Source organism: Bidens hawaiensis, unplaced genomic scaffold, assembly GCF_021521415.1.
Source record: "Bidens hawaiensis isolate Kalapana, Puna unplaced genomic scaffold, B.hawaiensis_p1.1 tig00015702_1, whole genome shotgun sequence".
NCBI classification, from domain to species: Eukaryota; Viridiplantae; Streptophyta; class Magnoliopsida; order Asterales; family Asteraceae; genus Bidens; species Bidens hawaiensis.
The window spans coordinates 105,245-129,499 of NW_027492401.1; the positions used below are offsets into that span (position 1 = coordinate 105,245).

A 24,255-nucleotide genomic window follows, 5' to 3' on the forward strand; every position below is an offset into this window, starting at 1 on the left:
AAAAATAAAAATAAAATAAACCAAAATACAACAAACCAAAATGTAACCCAACTTGAGTCCTTACTCATTTGCAAATTTGGATTCTTCATATAACCTGACAGCAAAATATAATATTATGAACATAATAAGCTCTTACCCATTTGCTGCACATTTTATTCATCTTTTGCAGCTTCTTCTTTTCTTTCCAATTCTTCTTTCTTTGATTCGGTTTCGTCAATTTTATGATCGTTATCCGTGTTCATGCTATCACATTGCTTGATTTCAGTATCCTCGGTCTTTAACTCGATTGCTTCAATCTTGTCAACATCATCTGTGTTCATGCTATCAGATTGCTTGACATCAACGTCTGTGGTCTTTATATCAGTTTCTTCAGTCTTTTGAACATCATCCGTGTTCATGCTATCAGATTGCTTGATTTCAGCATCACCAGTGTCATTATTACTATTACTATTATTATTAGTATTATTATTACCCTCAGAATGTTCATGTGTTTCTACCATAACCTCATTATTATTATCCTCAACCGACCGACCATACCCACGGCTCTCACTCTCATTCTCAGAATCATTATCAACCACCTCTTCATTCAACCGTTCACCACGCCGACTCTGCCTCTCGAGACACTGCAACCGCATCCTCAAATCATCAAACTCCCTTTCCATCAAAAACAATCTCTCTTTCAATATCAAATTCTCTTCTTCAAGCTGCGCTATATGCGTATCCTGATCATCCACCCTATTCTCCAACAAATAACTACTATGATCCGCCCCACTATAATTCGGATAAATCATCTCGAACCGACTCAAATCATGATCCAACCTCCTCTCAACCTCAACATGCTCTTCCACATCACTCTCACTCGACCCACCCTCATCTTCCTCATCATCCTCCGCCGCATCCGCTTCATTCCCAGGCGACCTAAGCCTAATCAACCCCTTCATCGAACCATACCCGTCCACCCCCCACTCTTCCTTCGCCATATCCACCAAAACCTCCCTCGACGGAGAAAATATCGGTGTCGGTAAAACCGCAGGCGTCACCGGACACGGCGACACCAACGAAGTAATCCCACCCGATTTCTTCGCTCTAATCAAAAACGAAGTCGTGTTCCTAGGCGCATACGGAGCCGACCGACCTCCGTGGTTAAACTTCTTCTTCGGAAAGTATCGTCTCGCCTTTAACCGATTCTGCTGCTGTAATTCATTCAGCGTAGGCGGATTATACGCACCACCACTGCTTCCAGAGTTACTAGTAATGCTGCTACTACTTCCTAAACCGCCTAATACACCGATAACCGGTAACTCCTTTCGAATATTATTATTAATCCACTTATCATTCCCTTTCTTACCCTTCCAATTCTTCTTATTATTATTCCTAGGTCCTATAGGCTTCAAATTAGGGTTTTGGAACTTAAGCTGATCGACCTGCGGAGGCGGCCACATGCCGTAGCCTCCACCGCCACGGTGCGGTTGATTCGGCATCATTTGAGACGGATTCATCAACTGGTTGACAAACATCTGCGGCTGCTGTGACTGATTCATCACCGGTGGGCCCAAACTCATCATCTGAGACTGGTTCACCATGCTCGATTGATTCATCATCGGTGGCTGCTGATCCTTCATAACTAATTAAAATCACTAGATCCAAACAAATTAATCCGAAATTCAAAATTCAAAACCCAAGGGCTCCGATTACGAGATCCTATATAAATATATAAACAATAAACAAAAGAAACAACGGATCTGGAATTTAATAGAAGAAAAATGAAGTATGAAAGCACAGATTGAAAAAACAAACCCTAAACATAGCGGACAAAGATAAAAGAGTGTGCGATCTAAGACGGACGGGATGGATTAACAATAATAAGATTTAACGACTCATGAAATGGAAATTGAAATTGAATTGAATTGAATAGATTTTATGAATGAGTTTTGTTATTAGGTCTCGTTTCTCACGAATCGCTATATGGTATGTGTAGCGTTTATGTGGAGGCGAATGACGCCTGTTGCTTGTATTTATAGGCGGGTAACTGACAGATCTACGATTGATACTTGTTCTCTTTAATTGGACGGCTGTGATTGGTGTTGCGTGCAACCTTGAGTCGGTTGTGGCTAGAATAATATGATTAAAATTTTAACTTCTACTATGGTATTTTTTATTATTTTTTATTTAACAAGATTAAGATAAAATTTCTGGAGATGTAACAAAAATTATTTAAATTGTTATCTTCTGTAAGAAAATTAAATTAAGCTAATATAATGGATGTATTACATTTAATAGGTTTTTGAGACTGATAAGCTAACGACACGGCATCCATTTTGAACATGTATTGTAAAGAGTCGACAGTTAAGGTTGTGTGTTGTAAGGAATTAAACTCGTGTGTGACTAAAACATTTTGTCTTTCTTTGTTGGTCTATCCACCATCGCCACATCAAGTCATCCTTGCAACATGACCTCCATCGCACCTCATATACTAACTTGATTGGGTTTTTAGTGATTTGTTGGAAATATTGACAAATTGGGGTTAACTGTGAACGAAGTGACTTGGGTGTGGGATCGGGGCACCGTGTCCATCGGGCCTGAAAATAAACCGCTTGGCTCAGGGTCACCACACTAATTTGAGAAGGAGACAAAGAAGAAAAAAAGGTATGAAGCGAATAACTGCATGCAAAGTCCACCTAAACATAGAAGAATCTAAACCACTGAGATAAAGTTAGGACACAAAAGTATCAATCCCCACAAATCCTAAAGACAGAATTACAAATTTTGTCCTTTAAACATAAGCAATCTATAGATAAGGTAATTTAAGAAGTTTATTTGCATGTGATGTCCTTTACATGATATGTTTGTTTCATTTATGTCATTTTGACTAATTGGTATCCAAAAACCCCTTTAAGTCGTAGCATTCGTGGACATTTAAGTCTTTTTACGGATATTATTTAAGTATTTATAATTAAAAAACAAATTAAATATATTATTAGGAAAAAAACTAAATAAGATATGTTAAACAAAAACCCCGTTAAGTCTTAACATGTTTGGAATTAACTGAGTTTTTGGATGACAGCTAGTGTATAAGACAAAAAGCGAATGTATTTTGTCATATAAAGGACATTGCCCGCAAATAAAATTTTAAAATGACATGATCCATAAATCACATATATTTAAAGGACAAAATATGTAATTATGTCAACCCTAAAACTCAATTCTGTCTCTCCATAAACTCATATCCTTGATCATGTTCTCAAATAGATGCAAATTTAGCAAATCTTATCTAATTTGCTCCTCCAAGTAAACAAGCCAAAAAATAGAAGAAGCAAGCAATGTTTTGTATAAAACGTTGATGTACAATTGATTATAATGTTATGTGCTAAATGGCTACAACAACGTCTCTAATTTGGCCAATTACCCTAGTGTGTTTAAACTATTATAAAAAGCGTCTAAGGGGTCAAATTTGACGCATTAACAAAATTGTGTGAGCATAATGATGCATATAAACATTTATAACGGTTGTGACTAAACACATCTTTTACTTTCCAAACACGTGTCTGTAAAAGATAACTTGTGATAACTAATCAAGTCACTAATTTTCAACCAAACCATAAAATTTAGAATTGTCATTAGTATAACTCGGGTTCGGCATTCATTTAAAAACTTAATTGCCTCTAGTAATATTTTTGAAGTTTTGTTTGAGACGTTTGTGTGTGTAAAATATTAATCTAGAATAATTAAAAAGAAAAACGGGAACACTTGTTTCAATCAATATCATTAGCTTAAAGAATTGTAGATAAATGTTGAATAAAGTCATTTGACATATAATGCAAAAGGGATATTATAAAGGTCTCCCTCATAATTCATCGTACCTAAACTTACCACACAAATTCTATTTTCAAGATTCCTCAAACTCAACAAAACTCCATTTTCCTCACATGTTTATGTCTATACAGGTTTTAATCATCAATCGATAGGAAAAAATATATTATTTTTTTACTTTTACGAGTTTTGACATGTTACCCTACGAGCCACAATTGCCTATTTAACAAACTAAGTAAATCAAGAGACCAACAAAAAAAAAGGTAAGATAAAAACAAAAACCTTAGGTATAGCCGTACAAGATGAAGCGATAATACGATGAACATACATTAGTTTAACCCGTATTAACCCAACCACTCAATGAGAATCTAAAAATGAGTGGTTGAAGAGTTGTATTATAAAGCATTCCAAAGAAGTTGACCAAGGTTCTTTCCTGATTAATATTTAACCTTTTATCATACTATCACTCTCTTTCTTTAAGTTAGCAAAGCACTTCATATATATGTCTTGTATTGAACATGTCTCAACCCTTGAAAACTATTTTTTTATTAAACAAGAAGTAAAAAAAAAGTTGCTTAAGATCAAAACAACACAAAAAAAAAATGACTTAAAAAGTAGTTTAGATTCAACGGGTAACAATATAAATACAAATCAAGTTATCTAAGTATTAACCCAAACCAATAAAGAAGAATGAGTGATTAACCATTGAAAACTATATCATTTCAATGTAATTGAGCATATGGGAAATAGCAGCGTGAGATATCGATTATACACAAGGTCCCAAACACCTCTTTCATGGACCATAAGACTCATGGTGGCTTAAGATAGAGCTCATGCCTTGGCATATCTACATGAACAAATGAAATTTCAAGAATCTGACATAAAATATAGGGGTTTGTGTCGTTTGTATTCGAACCCATCAATATGTTCAAAATAAGGGAATGGGTTCGAGGGTAAACTATTAGATTGGTTAATTTAAATGTAATTGTCTTATATATATTGTTTTGTTGTAAATATATATTTTTAGAGTACTAATAAAAACAAAATAATATAAAACTTTTGAAGTTAAAAGGTCTATTTTGTGTCAAACCGGATCAATAAAAGGTCATAGAGTAAATTTACACTTTCCCCCTTAAGGTTTATACAAAACCTCAACAAAATCGGATAGCCCGTAGCCAAGTTGAAAATAAAAATATATATGAGATTTCTTGAGCTTTTGTTTTTCATGCATACTTACACCAAAAAGTTTTTTATGTCACAACTAGTTTTCTGATAAACCCTTTATCTTTCAAGAGAAGTCGTTCCTATTTTTACAGAATCTTATAAATATCGACGTGACTATACTCTTATTTGAATTTTTACGAGATTCTCATATTTTGAGTCATCATTAGCTACTTGCGCCACTGAGTACAACCATAACAAGTAGTTATACTAGCAATAAAATAAATCAAACAACTTTAATACCACAAATTATGAACCAAATATCAAATTAGAAAATCACATCGTCTTTATAACAAAAATGGGTTGGTGAGTGACAACGGTTCAATATTAATAATTGTTGGTTATTTTAGTGTTATTGGATTAACTTGTCGATGGAAGAAATAACGTTAAGAGATTAAACGAGTTAGGTGATGCGGGAGTGTGGGCTTATTTAACAATAATGTTATTTGGGCTTTGTTATTCAGTTTTATACCCGGGCTTAAGTATAATGTTAAATGAGCTTTTAATTAATTTATTGGGCTCATGAGAGAATTAGATTTGGATTAATATATTAGTCAATATTTTCATTCCCTGGAGAACATCTTATCTCTATCGTATATACAGAACAGAGAAGACGGTTACTTCTTCTCTGGTTCTTCATCATCACAAAGAATCATCAAAATCCAATTTCAACTACAAAAAATCTCTGTCTTATCCGATAAATCATTGCGTGTAACCCACAAATATGTTTATCTGAAAGTGATTCACGATTCAGAGATTAATCCAGGCAATTGTTCATTAAACCAAGATTGAAATCATGACTACAGGTTTGCATCATTGATCGAATTTATCCTCCAGGTACGTAATTTTACAACAATAATTGCTTTGAGGAACCACCTTAATATATGTCATTGTTTGTGTGCAGGAAGATCAATTTGGTTGAACTAACTATTTGAGTAGGCCACTCAACAAAATTGATTTAGTTCTCATCAGAACGGTTTAACATAGATCAATTTTAAGCCTTTAAGGTTATTATATTATTTATATAATTCAATCATTTGAGTGTAACTCTTGAAGACTTGAACTCGACTCATTTAAACTCAATTGGTATTTATTAAATCTAGTTTTTTTATTTTTATATATTTACGTTTATAAACTATATATTATTTAGTTATTTTATTATAATTTTATTCAATAACTAAAATGTATATATATATATTAAGTAAAACTACATATATAGCAAACTCATATACCCGTTTAGGTTTGTAATCCTAATCGAGTTAAATAATTGAAGTTTAGGGTCATCCTCGTTCAATCTCGATTTGATATTTTGTCAAGTCGATCCCGAATTGTTTATAAGCTGCGTAATTCGTTTATAGTTGATGTGAGCTAGTGTGTCAAGATAACTTAATATAGTTGGTCCGAACATAAAAGATAAGATCAAAATTCAAAACATTTCATTTGTATTCACATTCAATCATCAACCCACAAAATAACAAAGGTACATATCATACTTCTAAAATTACAAACCGTAAAATGCACTCATGCTATAAAAACCGTCATAGCATTGAAAACTTGTACCTTGCATTAAACTCGTACAAGTCATCAATGCTTCTTCTTCTTCTTCTTCTTATTATTATTATTATTATTACTTCTCCATTCTCACCGCTCTCACTTTCTCTCCTCGACCAAAATGTCGACGGAATCACCACCGCCCGCCGCCATCGCCGCCGCCGTCACCGATCCTGCCGCGTCCGTCGATTCCGCCACCGATGAACCGGTTCAGCACAGTTCAATTGACAATTTAAGTGTTAAGCTGAAGCTAGAAGATCTTAATTGGGATCATTCATTCGTTCGTGAGTTGCCAGGCGATCCACTTACCGATATCAGTTCTCGAGAGGTTATTTTCGTCATTTCGTAATATACGTATACACAGTTTACGATTTGTAACTAATTGTTCAATTTTAAGTTATTAATACAATTAGGGTTTAAGTTTATGAATTTAACTGCTATTACTATATGGATATGAAATTAGGGCTAAAATAACAATTAGAATGATGAATACAGTTCTTTTAGACTGTTTTAATGCATCTTAAATTGGTTAGATGTTTAAGAAATGCGTATTCACTTCTCGTGACACGAACGATGCTTCGTTACGGTGGTTTTTAAAGCGTAGAGTAATGATATTTTCAAATCTGTTGTGCTTTCAGGTACTTCATGCTTGTTATTCGAGAGTAGCTCCGTCTGCTGAAGTGGAGAATCCTCAACTGGTCGTGTGGTCCGAGTCTGTTGCCGATATTCTTGATTTGGATCTTAAGGAGTGAGTTTATACATTATATCATTGTATATGAGTATATCAAGTTAACTTGTGGTATCATGTAAATTAATCTTCTTATGTTTACGTGTCAAAATCTTGCAGATTTGAAAGACCTAATTTTCCGTATCTGTTTTCAGGCGCGTCTCCTTTAAAAGGATGGTGAGTAACATTTCTAATCATGTTTTTCGTTAACTCGTTTATCTCTATAAATGCTGATGGTATTAATTACTTGTGACTTAAGGTTATCTTATGCTCAATGTTATGGTGGACATCAATTTGGAGTTTGGGCTGATCAGTTAGGTGATGGTCGAGCCATCACACTCGGTGAGGTTTTGAACTCCAAGTCCGAAAGGTGGGAGATTCAGCTAAAGGGTGCGGGAAAGACTCCATATAGTCGGTTCGCCGACGGTTTAGCGGTTTTGCGAAGCAGTATTCGCGAATTTCTTTGCAGTGAAGCAATGCATAGTCTTGGAATCCCGACCACGCGTGCACTTAGTCTTGTACTTACTGGAAAGTTAGTGAGTCGCGACATGTTTTATGAGTAAGTTTTTACAAATTAGGGAACATTTTTTTTGTTTAAGCTGAGTTAAAATTTATTATTTGCGTAAATTACAGTCTTCGTTCTTTAGGTATTTAGCAAGTTTTGTTCTTTACTTGAGAAATAACAGCAATCGCCCTTTATGTTTAACAACGTTTGCATGTTTTTTTCTTTCTACCAACGGATGTTAGGTTTTTTTCCGTTAAATCTAGTCATTTGCAAGGCTACAAATGAACCGAACGTTATGTGAGTCGTTTGGTTGGAAGTTTGTTTATTTAATAAGCGAATGAACATGGACAAAAGTTTTTGCTCATTCAATTAAATGAATGAAATATGAACACATGTCTCTTTCGTTCATTTATGTTTGTGAACGTTCGTTTACGTTCGCTCATTTAAATTCCTTTATGTTTGTTTGCCTTCACTTATGTTCTTTACTTTTATCTTTGTTTTAGTTTGTTTCCTTACAGTCATTAATATATTTAAAGTTTAGGTTCATTACAATTTAGTCTAGTGTTAATAACATTTTAGGCCCAACACATTGCTATTCACATTTACTTTTTTTTATTGGTTTTAGCTTCGTCATGTTCGTTTATCTATGTTCAGTTATATTTATTCCTTTACTCTTAATTTCTAAGCAACCTATGCAAAAACGTTTCAGTGGGAATCCAAAAGACGAGCCAGGTGCTATTGTGTGCCGTGTCGCACAATCGTTTCTTCGTTTTGGGTCATTTCAAATTCATGCCAAAAGAGGAAAAGAAGATCTTGAAATTGTTAAAACTTTGGCTGATTACACCATTAAACATCACTTTCCTCATTTAGAAAGTATGAACAAAAGTGACAGTTTATCTTTTTCAACCGGTGAAGGAAACAATGGCGTGGTAAATCTTACTTCCAATAAGTATGCAGGTGAATATTTTAATTATTTTTACAATCTAACATGGACTTTTATTTACTATATTTTGAATAATTCGGTAATAAATTTAAATTTATATCAGCTTGGTTGGTGGAAGTTGCTGAGCGTACGGGTACTTTAATTGCAAAATGGCAAGGTGTAGGTTTCACACACGGTGTGTTAAATACCGACAACATGAGCGTATTAGGGCTCACGATCGACTATGGCCCATTTGGGTTTCTTGATGCGTTTGACCCAACTTTCACACCGAACACAACTGATTTACCGGGAAGACGGTATTGTTTTGCAGAACAACCCGATATCGGGTCGTGGAATATAGGCCAGTTTGGATTAGCTCTTTCAACCGCCCAACTAATTAATAAAAACGAGCTTAATTATGCGTTAGAAAGGTATATAGAAACATATAAATTTTTTAAATTCATCATTATTGTTGTTGTTACACTTAAGTTTTATGACTTATTGCAGATATGGTAGTAAGTTTATGGATGAGTATCAGGCTATAATGACAAAGAAATTAGGTGTGCAAAGGTATAATAAAGAGTTGATTGGTGAGCTGTTGAACAACATGGCGGTTGACAAAGTTGACTACACAAACTTCTTTAGACTATTATCCAACATTAAGGCGGATTCCGATGTTCCTGATAAAGAATTGCTAGTTCCACTCAAGGCTGCTTTGTTGGATATTGGCAAAGAGCGAAAGGAGGCGTGGACTAGTTGGGTGAAACGCTACAGAGCTGAGGTGGCGTGATTTCTAAACTTTTTTCAATATTAACGTTTTAGTTTGTTTCCGTTAGGGCAGTAATTGGCTGGTTTGGTAAGAGTCAAAATGGGGTTGACTTTTTATTTTGGAAAAATCTACTTCTAATTGTTTTCTTTCTAAAATAATCTACCAAATCGGTTTCTTTTTGTTGGGCTGGTGTTACCGAAAATGGAGATCTCGACATCCGTGCCCAGTTTACTAGTTCCAAGTTTACAATCTATTTAAAATACATATCTTTTGGAAGATTGCATGTTTTTGTTCGAGAGAAAATACCATATTACTTAAGGTTTCGGGAACTGGGTACATACTGATCGGGTTAGGTCTATTTGAACCGCTTCTGCTTGAACCAGCTGGTTATCGGTTGAACCATCAAACCGGACAGGGTCTTTGGACTGGATTTCACTTTTTTTATTTACAAAATCTTATTTACAAATACATTTACTACCTGAGGCTTTATATTTGTTTCCTTGATATTGTATTACATTGCAGTACACGTTGCAGAAGATAAAATATTTCGATACTTTGTTTCTTTATACACACACCCACACACGCAAATCGTTTCATTTTTTCTATCAATGGTTTATGTTTTATAAAGTTTTACTTTCATATTAATGTCTATCTTATGTATATGAACAATTACTAAACTAATTTGTTCGTATGTTTTGTATTTATATTTATTTTAAACGTTTACCTACGAATGTTTATGACTTCATCTGTTTATTAAACGGTTCGACCAATTAACCATTGGCGACCGGTTTGATAACAGGTTTTGTTATATTTTTAAAATAGCTCTTTATAGAAGAATAATATGACTTTTTGAAATAATTTGATTCACAAGGTTATGTCAAAACTGCCACCTCAGTGTTGTCCCAAATGACAGTTTACTAGGTTGTTAGTAATGTTTATTGCTGGTTTGTTGCAGCTATCTTCTACTGGAATATCCGATGAAGAAAGGAAAGTTTCAATGAATTCTGTGAATCCAAGGTACATTCTGAGGAACTATTTGTGCCAGAGTGCAATAGACATGGCTGAACAAGGTGATTTTGAAGAGGTGAGACGACTGTTAAAGGTGATGGAAAAGCCGTTTGATGACCAACCCGGTATGGAAAGGTATGCTCGGTTGCCACCTGCGTGGGCTTACCGTCCGGGTGTGTGCATGCTCTCGTGTTCCTCATGAGGGCTTTTGTTTTAAAATACAGATTATATGAAAGAGAGTAAAATGTGCATAATAGATTATGATTATGTACCAAAATGGTTTAGTCTTTTTTTGTTATAGTTGTGATATTGGAGTTGGTTAGTGTTTGCCTTGTGAGATTCATATCATCTTTGTTAAGAATTCTTATAGTAGAAAAAAAAAAAGATAAAAACAAAGATTACATATTTGTGTCTCGATGACATTGAATAACTTGAGGCACAAATATGCGATTTTAGTTACCTGTTGGGTTCGTTTTTTTAGGATTTAGGCTTTTGTTGTAACACAACCCAAGGTTTTTACTAGTTTAGGGTTTATGGTTTAGTTATAACATAGCGTTGCGTTTGAGATCCTAACTGAAATCTTTGTTTGGGCTTTAATGTTGCTTGTTCTTTAAGATGAAAAATACTAAGGTTGTAAACTTGGGTTGTAGTTTGGAACTGGATGTCGAAAAACATATGTTAACCATTTAAAAATATAAGTGAAAGCCAAATTGGAAGGAATCAAAATAGGCGAAAGTGAAAGGTGCAAGTTTTCTACATCATTTTGGGTCAGCCTTAAAAGTTTTGAAGGGGTACATGTGCTCCAAGTGAGTTTAAGTACTGTATGTCGTCTACTAACAAGGGTTCGATTTTGGTTTAATAAAGTCATACAAGAGTTACCATTATAGAACTTGTTAACTTCAAACAAGTCGGCACCTGCTTGTCGGCAATTTGGCAATCAGTAGGAGATTCTGGGATATGAGGTGCCTGTCGGCAATTTGGCAATCAGTAGGAGATTCTGGGATATGTTTTGAGGCTGATTCCAAATTCATAGATTCTTTCTGTTATGGGCTTCACTATAGATGTTGCAACACCTCTTTTATATCCCTAGTACCGAAAGTTCAAGAACCGATTTCCCTCCCGGATTATAGGTTTATAGACTTCTTAGCCTTAACCTCGTTGGATATGTCCAAATGATGGTAATTTGTGTTTTTGGTCCCTAATTGGAATTCTTGGAGTTAATGTAATTATGCTTCTGGTGGATTGTGTGTTGGGCCGATTCAGTCATGTTTGCTAGTTGGGCACTGTATTCAGATTTGAGGCCTATAAATCCGTTTCTGGGCCAAAATCGGTTTGTGTTGTAAACTGAATCGGTTTGGTCAACTATGGTCAAACCACTTTGGCTTGAAATCGGTTCTGGTTGAAACCAAGTATTGGGAGGGGATTATTCAAACCAACAGGAAGTAATTAGGGTTGGGCGGAGACCGTTTTAAAAAAAAATAAATTATCAATATGTTTGTTATGAACTAACATAAACTAACTAAATTTCACTATTTAATTAATATTTGAAAGTTATGATCTTGAAAAAAAAATACAACTACTAAAATGTTTTTTTCAACGTTTTATATTTTACTCGTCGACTCGCCGTTATTAACGTCACGCGTTTAATCTTCACCCGCTGAACTCGAGTTACTGTGTAGGTAATCATCAAACGTGGCTTCATTGCCACTTTGTTATGCAGTAGGCCCCATCTAGCCCGATATTGTTACGTTGTCACTATAAGTCGTTTATGTGATGGACCCCATTTAATTGTGAGAAGATGTGCGGTTTGTTCCTAATATCATTAGATCCGATGTCAAGATACGTCGAATTTCATTCTATACCCATTTTGAAAAAAAAAAAACATATACAGTAAGGTAGAGAATAATTTTCAATGTTATAAAGTGGTCTTTAATAGGGAGCTGAAAATTTTTGAAAGGATAATTATAGATTAGTAGAAGTAAAATTAAAGATATGTTATACTTCTTCCTTGTTTAAAGTCTAGGCATTTAATTACGTGTCACAAGATACTTTGTTAATTGACTCAATCATAATACATAATATAAAAATCAATTATCTTTGTCTTTATAACTTTTGCTTGTTTCCCATGTTGCACATCATTCTATCAGTTTCCAATGGCCTTAATCTTATACTTCATTCTTGTAACCATTCTCCAAACGACGTCAATCATCGCGCAACAAAGGAACGGGACAGTACCGGTTGGTGCGTCACTCACAGCAACAGACGACGCTGAACCATGGCTCTCACCTTCGGGAGATTTTGCCTTTGGATTTAAACAAATTCAAGGAAAAGAACACTTTGTTTTATCCATATGGTATGCCAAGATACCCGACCAGATCATCATCTGGTACCCGCAGACAAGTCCAACGGTTTCTAGAGGATCGAAAGTTGAGCTAATCAATAGACATGGGCTCGTACTCAAAGATCCTCAAGGCATAGAGGTGTGGAGTTCCAGATCCATCTCGGATATTGCATATGGTGTTATGAATGATACGGGCAACTTCGTGATTGTTGGCACGAATTCTAGCGACGTCTGGGAAAGTTTTGATTATCCAGCGGATACCATGTTGCCTACTCAGGTTATGAACATAGGTGGAGTCATCAACTCAAAACTGAGCGAAACGAACTTCTCTAAAGGAAGGTTTCAGCTTCGGATGCTTCAAGACGGGAATCTTGTTCTTAATTCTCGAGATATTGTTTTTGATTTCCCTTATGTAGCTTACTATGAGAGTAGAACTAATGATACCTCTAATTCGTCGAATTCTGGAAGCCAACTGATCTTTGATGCAACGGGTTACATGTACATACTGAGAAGAAATGGCCAAAGGTTTAATCTTACTCTAAGAAACACCGCACTTTCTTCTGAAGAATATTATCATCGAGCTACTCTAGATTCTGATGGGGTTTTAACTCTTTACGCCCACCTCAAGAATTCCACTAGCAATGAAAGCTGGGATAATATATGGTTTGAGCCAAAGAAAATATGTTCTCATCTTACCCTGATCACTCTAGATAGCAGGGCTTGTGGTTTTAACAACGTTTGTAACCTTGATACCGAGCGGCCAAACTGTGAATGTGCACAAGGGTTTTCGTTGCTTGACCCCAATGATCCTAATGGTGACTGCAAGCCTGATTTCACTCCAACATGTAGTGAAAGTGATTCGAACGAAGAAATTGATTTTATTGAGCTCACTAATGTAAATTGGCCGCAATCCGACTATAAGTACATCAGGTCAATTCGTGAACAGGATTGCCGGAATAGTTGCAAGGAAGATTGCTTCTGTGCTGTTGCGATCTACAATGATAACCAGTGTTGGAAAAAGAAGCTTCCACTCGTCAATGGAAGGAAGGGGCGTGGAGAAGTTAGCAAGGCGTTACTGAAAGTTCGTAAAGGTGATATTCCTCCTTATATCCCCACTATGTTTCCTAGAGAAAAAAAGGATCAGAAAACTTTGATTACCGTAATATCAGCCCTCTTAGGTATCTCCGTGTTTGTAAGCGTGGTGTTAATTGGTGTTTTTTTTCATGGTTTCTTCATGAACTACAAGAAGAATGCCATAAATCAATATACAAATAGTAAAGTTGTCAATACTAATCTGCTTCATTTTACATATCAAGAGCTAGTTGAAGCAACTAATGTGTTTAGGGAAGAATTGGGAAAAGGGGCTTTTGGGATAGTTTATAAAGGTGTAATAGGGACGAACATTGTCGCGGTGAAGAAGTTGGATAGGGTTATTGATGATGGCGAAAAGGAGTTCCAGGCCGAGGTGAATGCTATCGCAAGGACTCACCACAAAAATTTAGTCCAACTTCTTGGCTACTGTGATGAAGGAGATCAACGGCTATTGGTTTATGAGTACATGAGTAATGGTACGTTGGCGAGCTTTCTTTTTGGTGATGTCAGACCGAGCTGGAAGCAAAGGAGCAATATAGCACTTGGCATTGCAAAGGGACTCTCATACCTTCATGAAGAGTGTAGCACCCAAGTCATACATTGCGACATCAAGCCTCAGAATATACTTCTTGATGATTACTACAATGCTAAGATTTCCGACTTTGGCTTGGCAAAGCTTTTAAAGATGAATGAGAGTCGAACAAATACTGGAATAAGAGGAACAAAAGGTTATGTTGCTCCTGAATGGTTTAGGAACATACCTGTCACAATTAAGGTTGACGTATATAGTTTTGGTGTCTTGTTATTGGAGATCATTTCTTGTCGTAAGAGTGTGAAGGAAGTTCAAAGTGGTCATGTTGAATATGGAGCGATCTTGACGGATTGGGCATGGGACTGCTATCAAGAAAGGATTTTGGATGCATTTGTAGAGAATGATATGGAAGCCATAGATGATTACAAGAAGCTAACAACTTTTGTGAAGACGGGTCTTTGGTGTGTGCAAGAAAACCCGTCTCTAAGGCCAACCATGAGAAAGGTCACACAGGTGCTTGAAGGAGTTATTGAAGTTTCTGAACCTCCATGTCCATTTCCTTTCTCTGTTTTCTCAAGCTGATCATTTATTATTTATGGAATACCCTGGTAACGGTTTATGTTTAGTGTGTTTAGATTAATATAGTTTGGTCGTTATCGCATCTTCCTACTTGAACTCTTATGAATTTGAAGGTCCATTTGTTCATCGTTTAACAACTTTGTTATCAAAATGCTGTAATGTTATGTTCATTTATTTTTCTTACCTTCTTTGCACAAAGTTGTGTTTGTTTATAACTTAGTGTTATCAAGTCATTTTATTTAATACAAGTTTATTTAAAACCAAAACAAAGTTCGATTAAGTTTTGCCACGGGTTAGAATTTTGAGACTACTATGATTTTCGGCTTCAGTCAGGGGACAAGAGATCAGCTGTCCCGAAAACAAATGTTTTGCACACTTACTAGAATTATCCATCAAAGCCAACATATATACATATATTTGTAGCAATTTTGTTAGAAAAGTTGTTGGAAAACGGTTGAAAACAATTTTCAAGCATGTGTTTTTCCAAAACAACCTTTTTGTTGGAAAATTGTTAGAAAATGGGTTTTCCAACAAATTTCCTACGAAATCAGTCGTAGAAAGTTGCATCTTTTTCTAGTAGTGATAGGCATCGGTTCTAGGCAACCTATTTACCTGTCAAATACTAATTTGTGAAATGTTGTTTCGTTTCAAAAAGTTGGTTGTGATTGTGCACTACCATTAAAATATAGTCGTTGGTCTATGTTTAGAGGTACACTTGGGAAGCGTATTAAGTCAATCTAATAACCAATGGTTCTAGCTTCTTAAATAATATACAAAAATTGTTTAGTCAATTTCATAGGCAATGATTCAATATTTCAAAATTATTATTTAATGGGTAGATGGGAAATTTCAAAGGATAATAAGATTAGGAAAAGTACAACTAATAATGTGTTAATCTTCTTGTCTCTTTAGTCATTTATGTGCCACGAAATATTCATTGACTCACTAAAAGCAATGATATTTTTGTCTTCATTACTTGTTTGTTCCCGTGTTACACATCATTCTATCTATTTCAAATGGCCTCAATTTTATATTTTACCTTTTTAACCTCTCTCAAAACAGTTTCAGTTGTCGCGCAACAAAGGAACGTACAGTTTGGCATCCATAAACAAATCCCATGCTTTCTAAAAGATCAAAAGTTGAGGTAATCAATACGCGTGGGCTCTTTCTCAGTGATCCTCAACAAGGCATAGAGGTGTAGAGTTCCATATATCCATCTCAAATGTTGCATATGTTGCATGTAACTTCCAGTGATTATTGTGACATCAAGCCTCAGAATATACTTCTTGATAATTACTTCAATGCTAAGCTTTCTAACTTTGGATTGGCATATCTTTTGAGGATGAATGACAGTCAAAAATGTTAGGCGGCAATGCGGAAGCGACAACACACAATCTCGCACGCACCATAATCAATCCAGTAAGCAGAAAATAATAAATGATTAAAGACACAGGAATCTTATGTGGTTCGGTCCCATCGGGAGACTTAAATCCACAAGCTGCAACTAGGTTATTTCATTAAGCTTAGACAAAAGATTACAACTACATACATTGTATATATAGAAATAAAACAAGTTTTAACAACTTGTTGAAGAAGAAACAATAATGTGTCCGAGCCCTTGTTCTCCTTGTTGCCAATTTCAGACCTAACTCAAAACCGGCATTTTGGGCCCAAAGCTTTCACAAATCCAAACAAACAATTATGGAATAAGAGGATCAAAAGGTTATGTTGCTCCTTAATGGTTTAGGAACACCCTATCTATTAGAATGTATTATTATATAAGTATCTGGTATATCTTTATATTTGTAAAGGTGATATATGTTTTCTTGTATAGTGGCTAGGTTGTTTTGGTTATTCCATATATTATGGTATTATATGTAATTGAGAGAGGACAAGGAAAGTATCACAGATTGATGATCTCTTTCATGGTATCGAGCCTCATCTAACCCTAGCCACCATTTTTTTTCTTCTTCTTTTCTGCCTTTAATTTTTTTTCCTGTGATCATTGCCATTGATTCGTCATGGCAGACGACACCGGAGATACATCAACCAAACCCGATCCCAAAACTCTTCACCCTGTTTATTCTGTTACAAACATACAACAAAAAATCCGTACCTTGGATGGTGAAGAAGTCACTTATTTCGCATGGACCAAGTTATTTAAACTTCATGCCAAAGGTTACAAAGTCTCACATCACATCGATGAGACACCACCTCCGGCCAAAACTGATGAGACTTACGAGTCTTGGGCCGAGATCGATGCCATTGTTCTACAATGGGTTTACGGGACCATCTCAATGAAAATCTTGTCCCGGGTTCTTGAAGCCGATTCAACCGCTCAAAAAGCGTGGGATAAAATCCGGGACGCATTTCTCAACAATATGGCAGCCCGTGCACAACTCCTTGAACACAAGTTCACCAATCTCACCCTCGCCGCGTGCTCGTCATTGGACGATTATTTCCAGCAGCTGAAAGATTTGGCTAACCAATTGGAAGATGTTGAAAGACCTGTGGACGAGTCAAGACTTGTCCTTCAAATGATACAGGGCCTTCCACGAGAATATAACGTCGCCGCCGCCATCGTCAACCAAGGTCAGGCTACATGGGAGCATGCCCGTAATCAAATTGGACTGGAACAATTAAGGTTGCAAGCACAAGCTCAAGCCTACCCATCTCAAACCGCCCTGGCTGCACCAGCCCAATCCACTCCGACAGCTTCGGCACCACCCTCGCAGACTCTGACCCAACATCAATCGTACCCACAAAATCAAACCAATCAATATCGGGGACGAGGCAGGGGCGGTGGTCGTGGATCTTCTAGTCGCGGGTCCTATGGACGCAATCAACAACAACAGTATGGCTATGGTTGGAATAATGGATATGGGCAACATGAATGGGGGGCAGGTCCTTCGGGGTGGACCAATTGGAAGGGACCGACTCAATATGGGTGGAATGGGCCTCCACCATGCCCACACCCCGGCCCAACCAAATTGGGGTTCCCCTTGGACTAATAAACCACCGGCTACTCCAAATATGACATCGGACTTTCAAGCCCAACCGCAACAGGCTAATATGGCACTTCACGGGTATGGGTCTGCACTCGGGCCGAACCCTCTTTGTCCTACTGAGCTCGGAGCTGCACTTCAGGCCATGCAAACTGACACTCCTTGGCACTTTGACTCTGGTGCAACGTCCCATCTCACATCTAATGCAGGTAAAATCCAATTCCCATCTACTGTTCCTTTTAATGGTAATATACTCATAGGTAATGGCCAATCTCTACCAATTTTTGGATCGGGTAATTCCACCTACCACCTCCCAAATAAAACCGTTCACTTAAATAATATACTTCATGCACCTCATGTTATTAAAGATCTAATCGTTGTTCGTAAATTTAGTCGTGAAAATCTTGTTTCTATTGAATTTGACCCGTATGGTTTTTCTTTGAAGGACCTTACGACTGGAAAGATTCTTTAACGCCATGACAGCACGGGGGACCTCTACCCATTCACCGAACCTACTATAGCTTCCGCAAACTGCTTACTCGCCACCACTACCAACAATTGGCACAACCGTCTTGGACACCCGGGACATCCTATCTTATCTTTACTTTCTAGTCGATCTTTTATTTCTTGTAATAAGGATAATTCCAATGTTTGTCATTCATGTCAAGTTTAAAATAGTAAACGCTTACCTTTTATTGAATCTAGTTCTATAATGGTTGCACCATTTGATATTGTTCATTGTGATTTGTGGACCTCCCCGGTTCTTAGTAATCCGGGCTACATATATTACATGGTACTTATTGATAATTTTACAAACTATGTTTGGGTTTATCCTCTTAAATTTAAATCTGAAGCATTTGCAAACTTTTAAAAAATTTTATAAGTTTGTTCAAACCCAATTTCAACGTAGCATTAAAACATTTCAATGTGATTTGGGTGGCGGATTTGATAACCGGGATTTTCATAATTTCGCTTCCGCGCATGACCTCGTTTTTCGTTTCTCGTGTCCTCAAACTTCTCCGCAAAATGGTCGCTCCGAACGTATGATTCGGCGCTTTAATGACATCATTAGACCACTTCTTATGCATGCACACCTACCACCCTCGTTTTGGGTCGAAGCCCTTCACACCGCCACTTATCTACATACTATTCTCCCAACTAAAAGACTTAATTACCTTACCCCCACCTATGCCTTATACAATCGCCACCCCACTTACGATCATCTACGAGTTTTTGGTTGTGCATGCTATCCTAACCTCTCCGCAACCGTACCGCATAAACTCTTTCCTCGATCCACCCGATGCATATTTCTCGGCTATCCCTCAGATTTTCGCGGATACCGATGTCTCGATCCTCTTACCGGACGGGTTCACATATCTCGGCACGTCGTCTTTGACGAGTTTTCGTTCCCTTTCAACGAACCAGTTGCCAATACACATTATAATTTTCTAGATGAAGAACCTTTTATGCATCCAATTGCCTTTCCCAGCTACTCTCTTGTCACCCCACATGACCAACCCACAACTCCTTCCACCAATCACACCACTCCTACCCCACAGACCCATTCATTACCCTCACACACAACCCAAGCCGATAACCCTCCTACCCCTCCACCTCATGCTTCAGCCAACACTGATCTTCAACAACCTACTATTTCCACCTCTCCACACCAAGCCGAACCCATTTCACCTCTCACAAGTTCACACACCATGCAAACTAGAGCCAAATCCGGGATCACAAAACCAAATCCAAAATATAATCTTCACACCACACACTCCAATAACCCGATTTCCCCCATACCCACTACTTACTAAAAAGCGTTATCCGATCCAAACTGGAAATTGGCCATGATAGACGAGTTTAAAGCATTAAAAGATAGTGGTACATGGGACTTGGTGCCTTTCCCGGCTAACCATTCCGTAATTCGTTGCATGTGGTTATTCCGTCATATGTTTAATTCTGATGGATCTTTGGAACGGTATAAAGCTCGTTTGGTTGTTAACGGTAAATCTCAAACTTTGGGCATCGATTGTAATGAAACGTTAGTCCGATTGTTAAACCGGTCACGATACGCACCGTTCTTTCACTTGGGTTGTCCCGGTCTTGGCCGATTCATCAATTGGACGTAAAGAATGCTGTTTTGCACGGTAATCTCACCGAGACTGTTTACATGCACCAACCGGCTGGCTTTGTGGACCCGAATGCACCAAACTTTGTGTGCAAACTACGCCGATCTCTATACGGTCTTAGACAAGCATCGCGGGCTTGGTTCGATCAGTTTTCTCAGTTCATTCTCAGCAAAGGTTTTAAAGGGAGTTCTTGTGATAACTCGTTATTTATCTATCGACAAGGAAACGATATGGCATATCTACTCCTATATGTTGATGACATTGTCCTAACAGGTTCCTCAACCACCCTTCTTAACAACATTATTCAGTCGCTTTCCCGAGAATTCGCGATGAAAGATTTAGGGCCCTTGCATCACTTCCTCGGCGTAACCGTGACCCGCGACCGACATGGCTTATTTTTATCCCAGTCGCAATATGCCATGGACATTCTTGAAAGAGCCTCCATGTCCACATGTAAACCTTGTGCTACTCCTGTCGACACGGGTGCGAAACTTGGGGCTGAAGACGGACCACTACTTGAGGACGGGTCTCATTATCGTAGTCTCGCAGGAGCTTTGCAATACCTCACGTTCACTCGTCCTGATATCGCATATGCGGTTCAGCAGGTATGTTTATTTATGCACGCTCCGCGGAAACCGCATCTAGCATTCATGCAAAGAATATTACGTTATATTCGCGGAACACTAAACTACGGGTTACAACTTACGCCTTCTGCCCCTACATCCATGACCGCGTATTCGGATGTGGATTGGGGAGGGTGCCCCGATTCGCGACGTTCAACATCAGGGTATTGTGTGTATTTGGGGAACAACCTTGTTTCGTGGTCGTCCAAACGACAACCCACAATATCTCGTTCAAGTGCCGAGGCAGAATACTGAGGCGTAGCTAATGTGGTTGCCGAAACCACCTGGATTCGGAATTTATTATTGGAGCTTCATGTTCCAATGACCCGGGCGACGATAGTATATTGTGATAACATATCTGCGGTGTACTTATCTAGTAACCCGGTACAACATCAACGCACGAAACACATCGAAATTGACATCCACTTTGTCCGAGAAAAAGTTCGTCTTGGCCATGTTCCAGTCCTTCATATTCCGGCTCCATATCAGTACGCCGACATATTCACCAAAGGATTACCGCGTGACCTGTTTCAATCTTTTCGGACCAGTTTGAGCGTCGGACAAGATCCCGCTTGAACTGCGGGGGCGTATTAGAATGTATTATTGTATAAGTATTTGGTATATCTTTATATTTGTAAAGGTGATATATGTTTCCTTGTATAGTGGCTAGGTTGTTTTGGTTATTCCATATATTATGGTATTATATGTAATTGAGAGAGGACAAGGAAAATATCACAGAATGATGATCTCTTTCACTATCAACATTAAGGTTGCTGCTTATAGCTTTGTTGTCTTACTACGAGCTGAAAGAGTGTGTTAAGTAAAATGAGAGTGGTGTTGAATATGTACCGATCTTGACGGTTTGGGAATGGGACTGCTATCAAGAAATGATTTTGGAGGATTTATAGAGAACGACATGGAGGCCATAGACGATTACATGAATCTAATAACTTTATGATGGGTTTAAGGTTAATTCTTTTATAAAAACAATAAAGTTGTGCAAATAATAATTTATTTATTAATGTATTACACTAATTCCTTTTATAAATAGTTAGATGAGTTTATCAAACTAAAGTATATCTTCAAAATATTATATAACTTAAATCCTAGCTTAAACTCAGGGCATTAAACCCGGTTCTGGACGTGACCTGACTTATTAACCCAGAACCGGCCTCGCACTACCCGACTCATGGGTACAAACCAGGTTTTAGTTTCTAAGAGAAACCGTATATGGACTCGGCCCGGCTAAAAACCGATAAAACCTTGCCAAACCGGTCAAAAACCTGACCATATCTAGAACCGGTTCCTACCTGACCATGTTCTTGACTTTGTTGACCAAACCCAGAACTCTCTTCTTCTCCATCTACCGACAACGCGCTTTCAAAGACTTACCTTATTATTTCTTTCAACGATGTTTTTTCTCTCCCAAACAATTTCATGACTTGGTCTAGACAATAGATACCAACATAGTTTGACCTAATTAAGTGTATAATCCAACAATAATGCTCGCCATCGATCCTTGATTAGCTCACGAATTTAGCAAAGTAGGGCCATGAGTTGGAAATTTGGTATTTGCAATGGTCCAAAATCCTAATTTAGACGTAAAGTTGCTGCTTCAACTTTATTATGTGGGACTTTAATGGGTTGACTAGACAGGAAATGTAAGTTTTTCAACATATTTATTTATTTTGCATTGAAAACATTGTTTAGGCACATATTTAAAGGGAGGACACGAAAGAAAAGGACAAGGTTTTAGGCAATTAGAAATTTGAAATACAGATCCTAGCTAAAGAATTGCTTTAATTCTTCCGGTGAAATATTCAAACATTGACCAGTCACAAAAGACTTTTTGACTCCTGTATATTTTCAGATACATATCAGTAATGTTTAGGTATCGATATTTTATTATTCTAACCACTTTTCGAGCACATCCTAGCAGAACAAATTATGGTCTAGTACAAGGTAGTTCGTAGCTCACAGTAACAAAAGAGAGCGAAGGGCAAACTCGTTGAGCCTCAAGCATCTACGTGCGCGGGCCGAGGGATTGAGGCTATAGGGTCACTTGGGCATGATGCATACATCCTTACCGTGCATTTATGCAAGAAGATGGTTTCACAACTCAAACCTCACATAGTAGCAACCTTATGGTTGCGTCTAGGCTCGCCCCTCATGGAAATATAGACGATGCCAATAGGTTTTCTTGATTTCGTAATGACCGCCATATCTTTCTGAAACGTGTTAATTATTTTCAAATTAAAATATATCACATATACGGAATCTCTAATCAGATAAGGCAACTAGTGTTTCTTATGAACGAGATGTGATTTATGAGAAAACAAAGTTGTGAATACACAAGGCTAGTAAAACAGCGCCATGACAAGAACATATGAGTATGTTACTTATGTGTATATTATGTTCATGTATTCAAATGAATAACAAGGGCTCAATCCATAGACACCTCAATATTCAAGTATTTGACATGTGTAATATATTAATATGCACGTTCAATCGACATGATAATTTTATTTATGTGTGAGTTGTTTTAGTGAATGTACGTTATTCCGTTGAGTGAATCAAGGAATACACTAAAATGAGGGAGAAATGTTGGCGATTTTAGTGTCATCATCATTTAAGGTATTTGGATTTTTTTAAGACCAACTAAGAAGTGAAACTACATATTGGTTTGAGTTTCGACATGCGGAATACACACTCTCTCAAGACTATTCTAATTTCAGCATCATAGAAACTCTAAGTTTGTTAGGGGTGAAGCCTCTAGTGGGGTCCAATGAACAAAGATAGCCCCTTGCTGTGGTTAAGCTGACTTGGAAGTTTCTTTGGAATCGCAAAATTGCCAAAGAGTTGGTGTAATTTGATGTTCGATATCAAAACTGACTATTCGTGTCAAATTCAATCGTCTGTACCTAACTTGGTATTCGTATTAATATTTCTCGTATGTACCAAATTTGGCCTTCTGCATCACATTTGGTATTCAGTAGCAACTTTGGTGAACAATACCAAATTTGATAATCAGTAAATTTGACTTCAGAGATAGTAACTACAAACGCTATCAGCAACTGCTATACCTCATCATGAAATGTTGCGATGGTTTATGATGACCGAAAAAGGTTGAGTTATATTAAAGAGTTGTTCAAAAAGGGCTAGCGACGCAACTTGCTGCACGATTGCCTTCTGTATTGATACAAACGCTATTTTTTAATGAAATAATTGTTTCAATATGATATTTTAAATACAAATTTAGCAATGATAAATATTAGTGGTTGAGGATCCATAAAAAATCCTTCACAACTGCCTATCGTTAAAACATCCACGTCTCAACTTAGCGACTACCTTGTTTGTCATAGTAATTACCTTCAGGTTGGGAGGATTTGGGAGGTCTTAAATTCAAGTACCACAGACGATAAGAATTTAAAAAAAATTCAC

General features: G+C 37.2%; 3 protein-coding genes across 3 annotated transcripts; 2 read left to right on the forward strand and 1 right to left on the reverse strand.

The window, feature by feature from the left end:
- On the reverse strand, positions 1–2,085 carry LOC143549595 (uncharacterized). Its single transcript, XM_077040469.1, has one exon. The coding sequence runs from the start codon at positions 1,620–1,622 to the stop codon at positions 153–155; it is 1,470 nt and encodes a 489-aa protein (XP_076896584.1). The 5' UTR covers positions 1,623–2,085; the 3' UTR covers positions 1–152.
- A 4,581-nt stretch (positions 2,086–6,666) lies between these two features.
- LOC143549597 (uncharacterized) lies at positions 6,667–10,835 on the forward strand. The gene is made up of 8 exons (XM_077040471.1): positions 6,667–6,910; positions 7,221–7,330; positions 7,430–7,486; positions 7,569–7,868; positions 8,524–8,771; positions 8,861–9,167; positions 9,244–9,517; positions 10,461–10,835. The coding sequence occupies exons 1-8, from the start codon at positions 6,704–6,706 to the stop codon at positions 10,713–10,715; spliced, it is 1,758 nt and encodes a 585-aa protein (XP_076896586.1). The 5' UTR covers positions 6,667–6,703; the 3' UTR covers positions 10,716–10,835.
- A 1,651-nt stretch (positions 10,836–12,486) lies between these two features.
- Positions 12,487–15,070, forward strand: LOC143549596 (G-type lectin S-receptor-like serine/threonine-protein kinase RLK1). The gene has a single exon (XM_077040470.1). The coding sequence runs from the start codon at positions 12,667–12,669 to the stop codon at positions 15,058–15,060; it is 2,394 nt and encodes a 797-aa protein (XP_076896585.1). The 5' UTR covers positions 12,487–12,666; the 3' UTR covers positions 15,061–15,070.
- Positions 15,071–24,255: the final 9,185 nt, after the last annotated feature.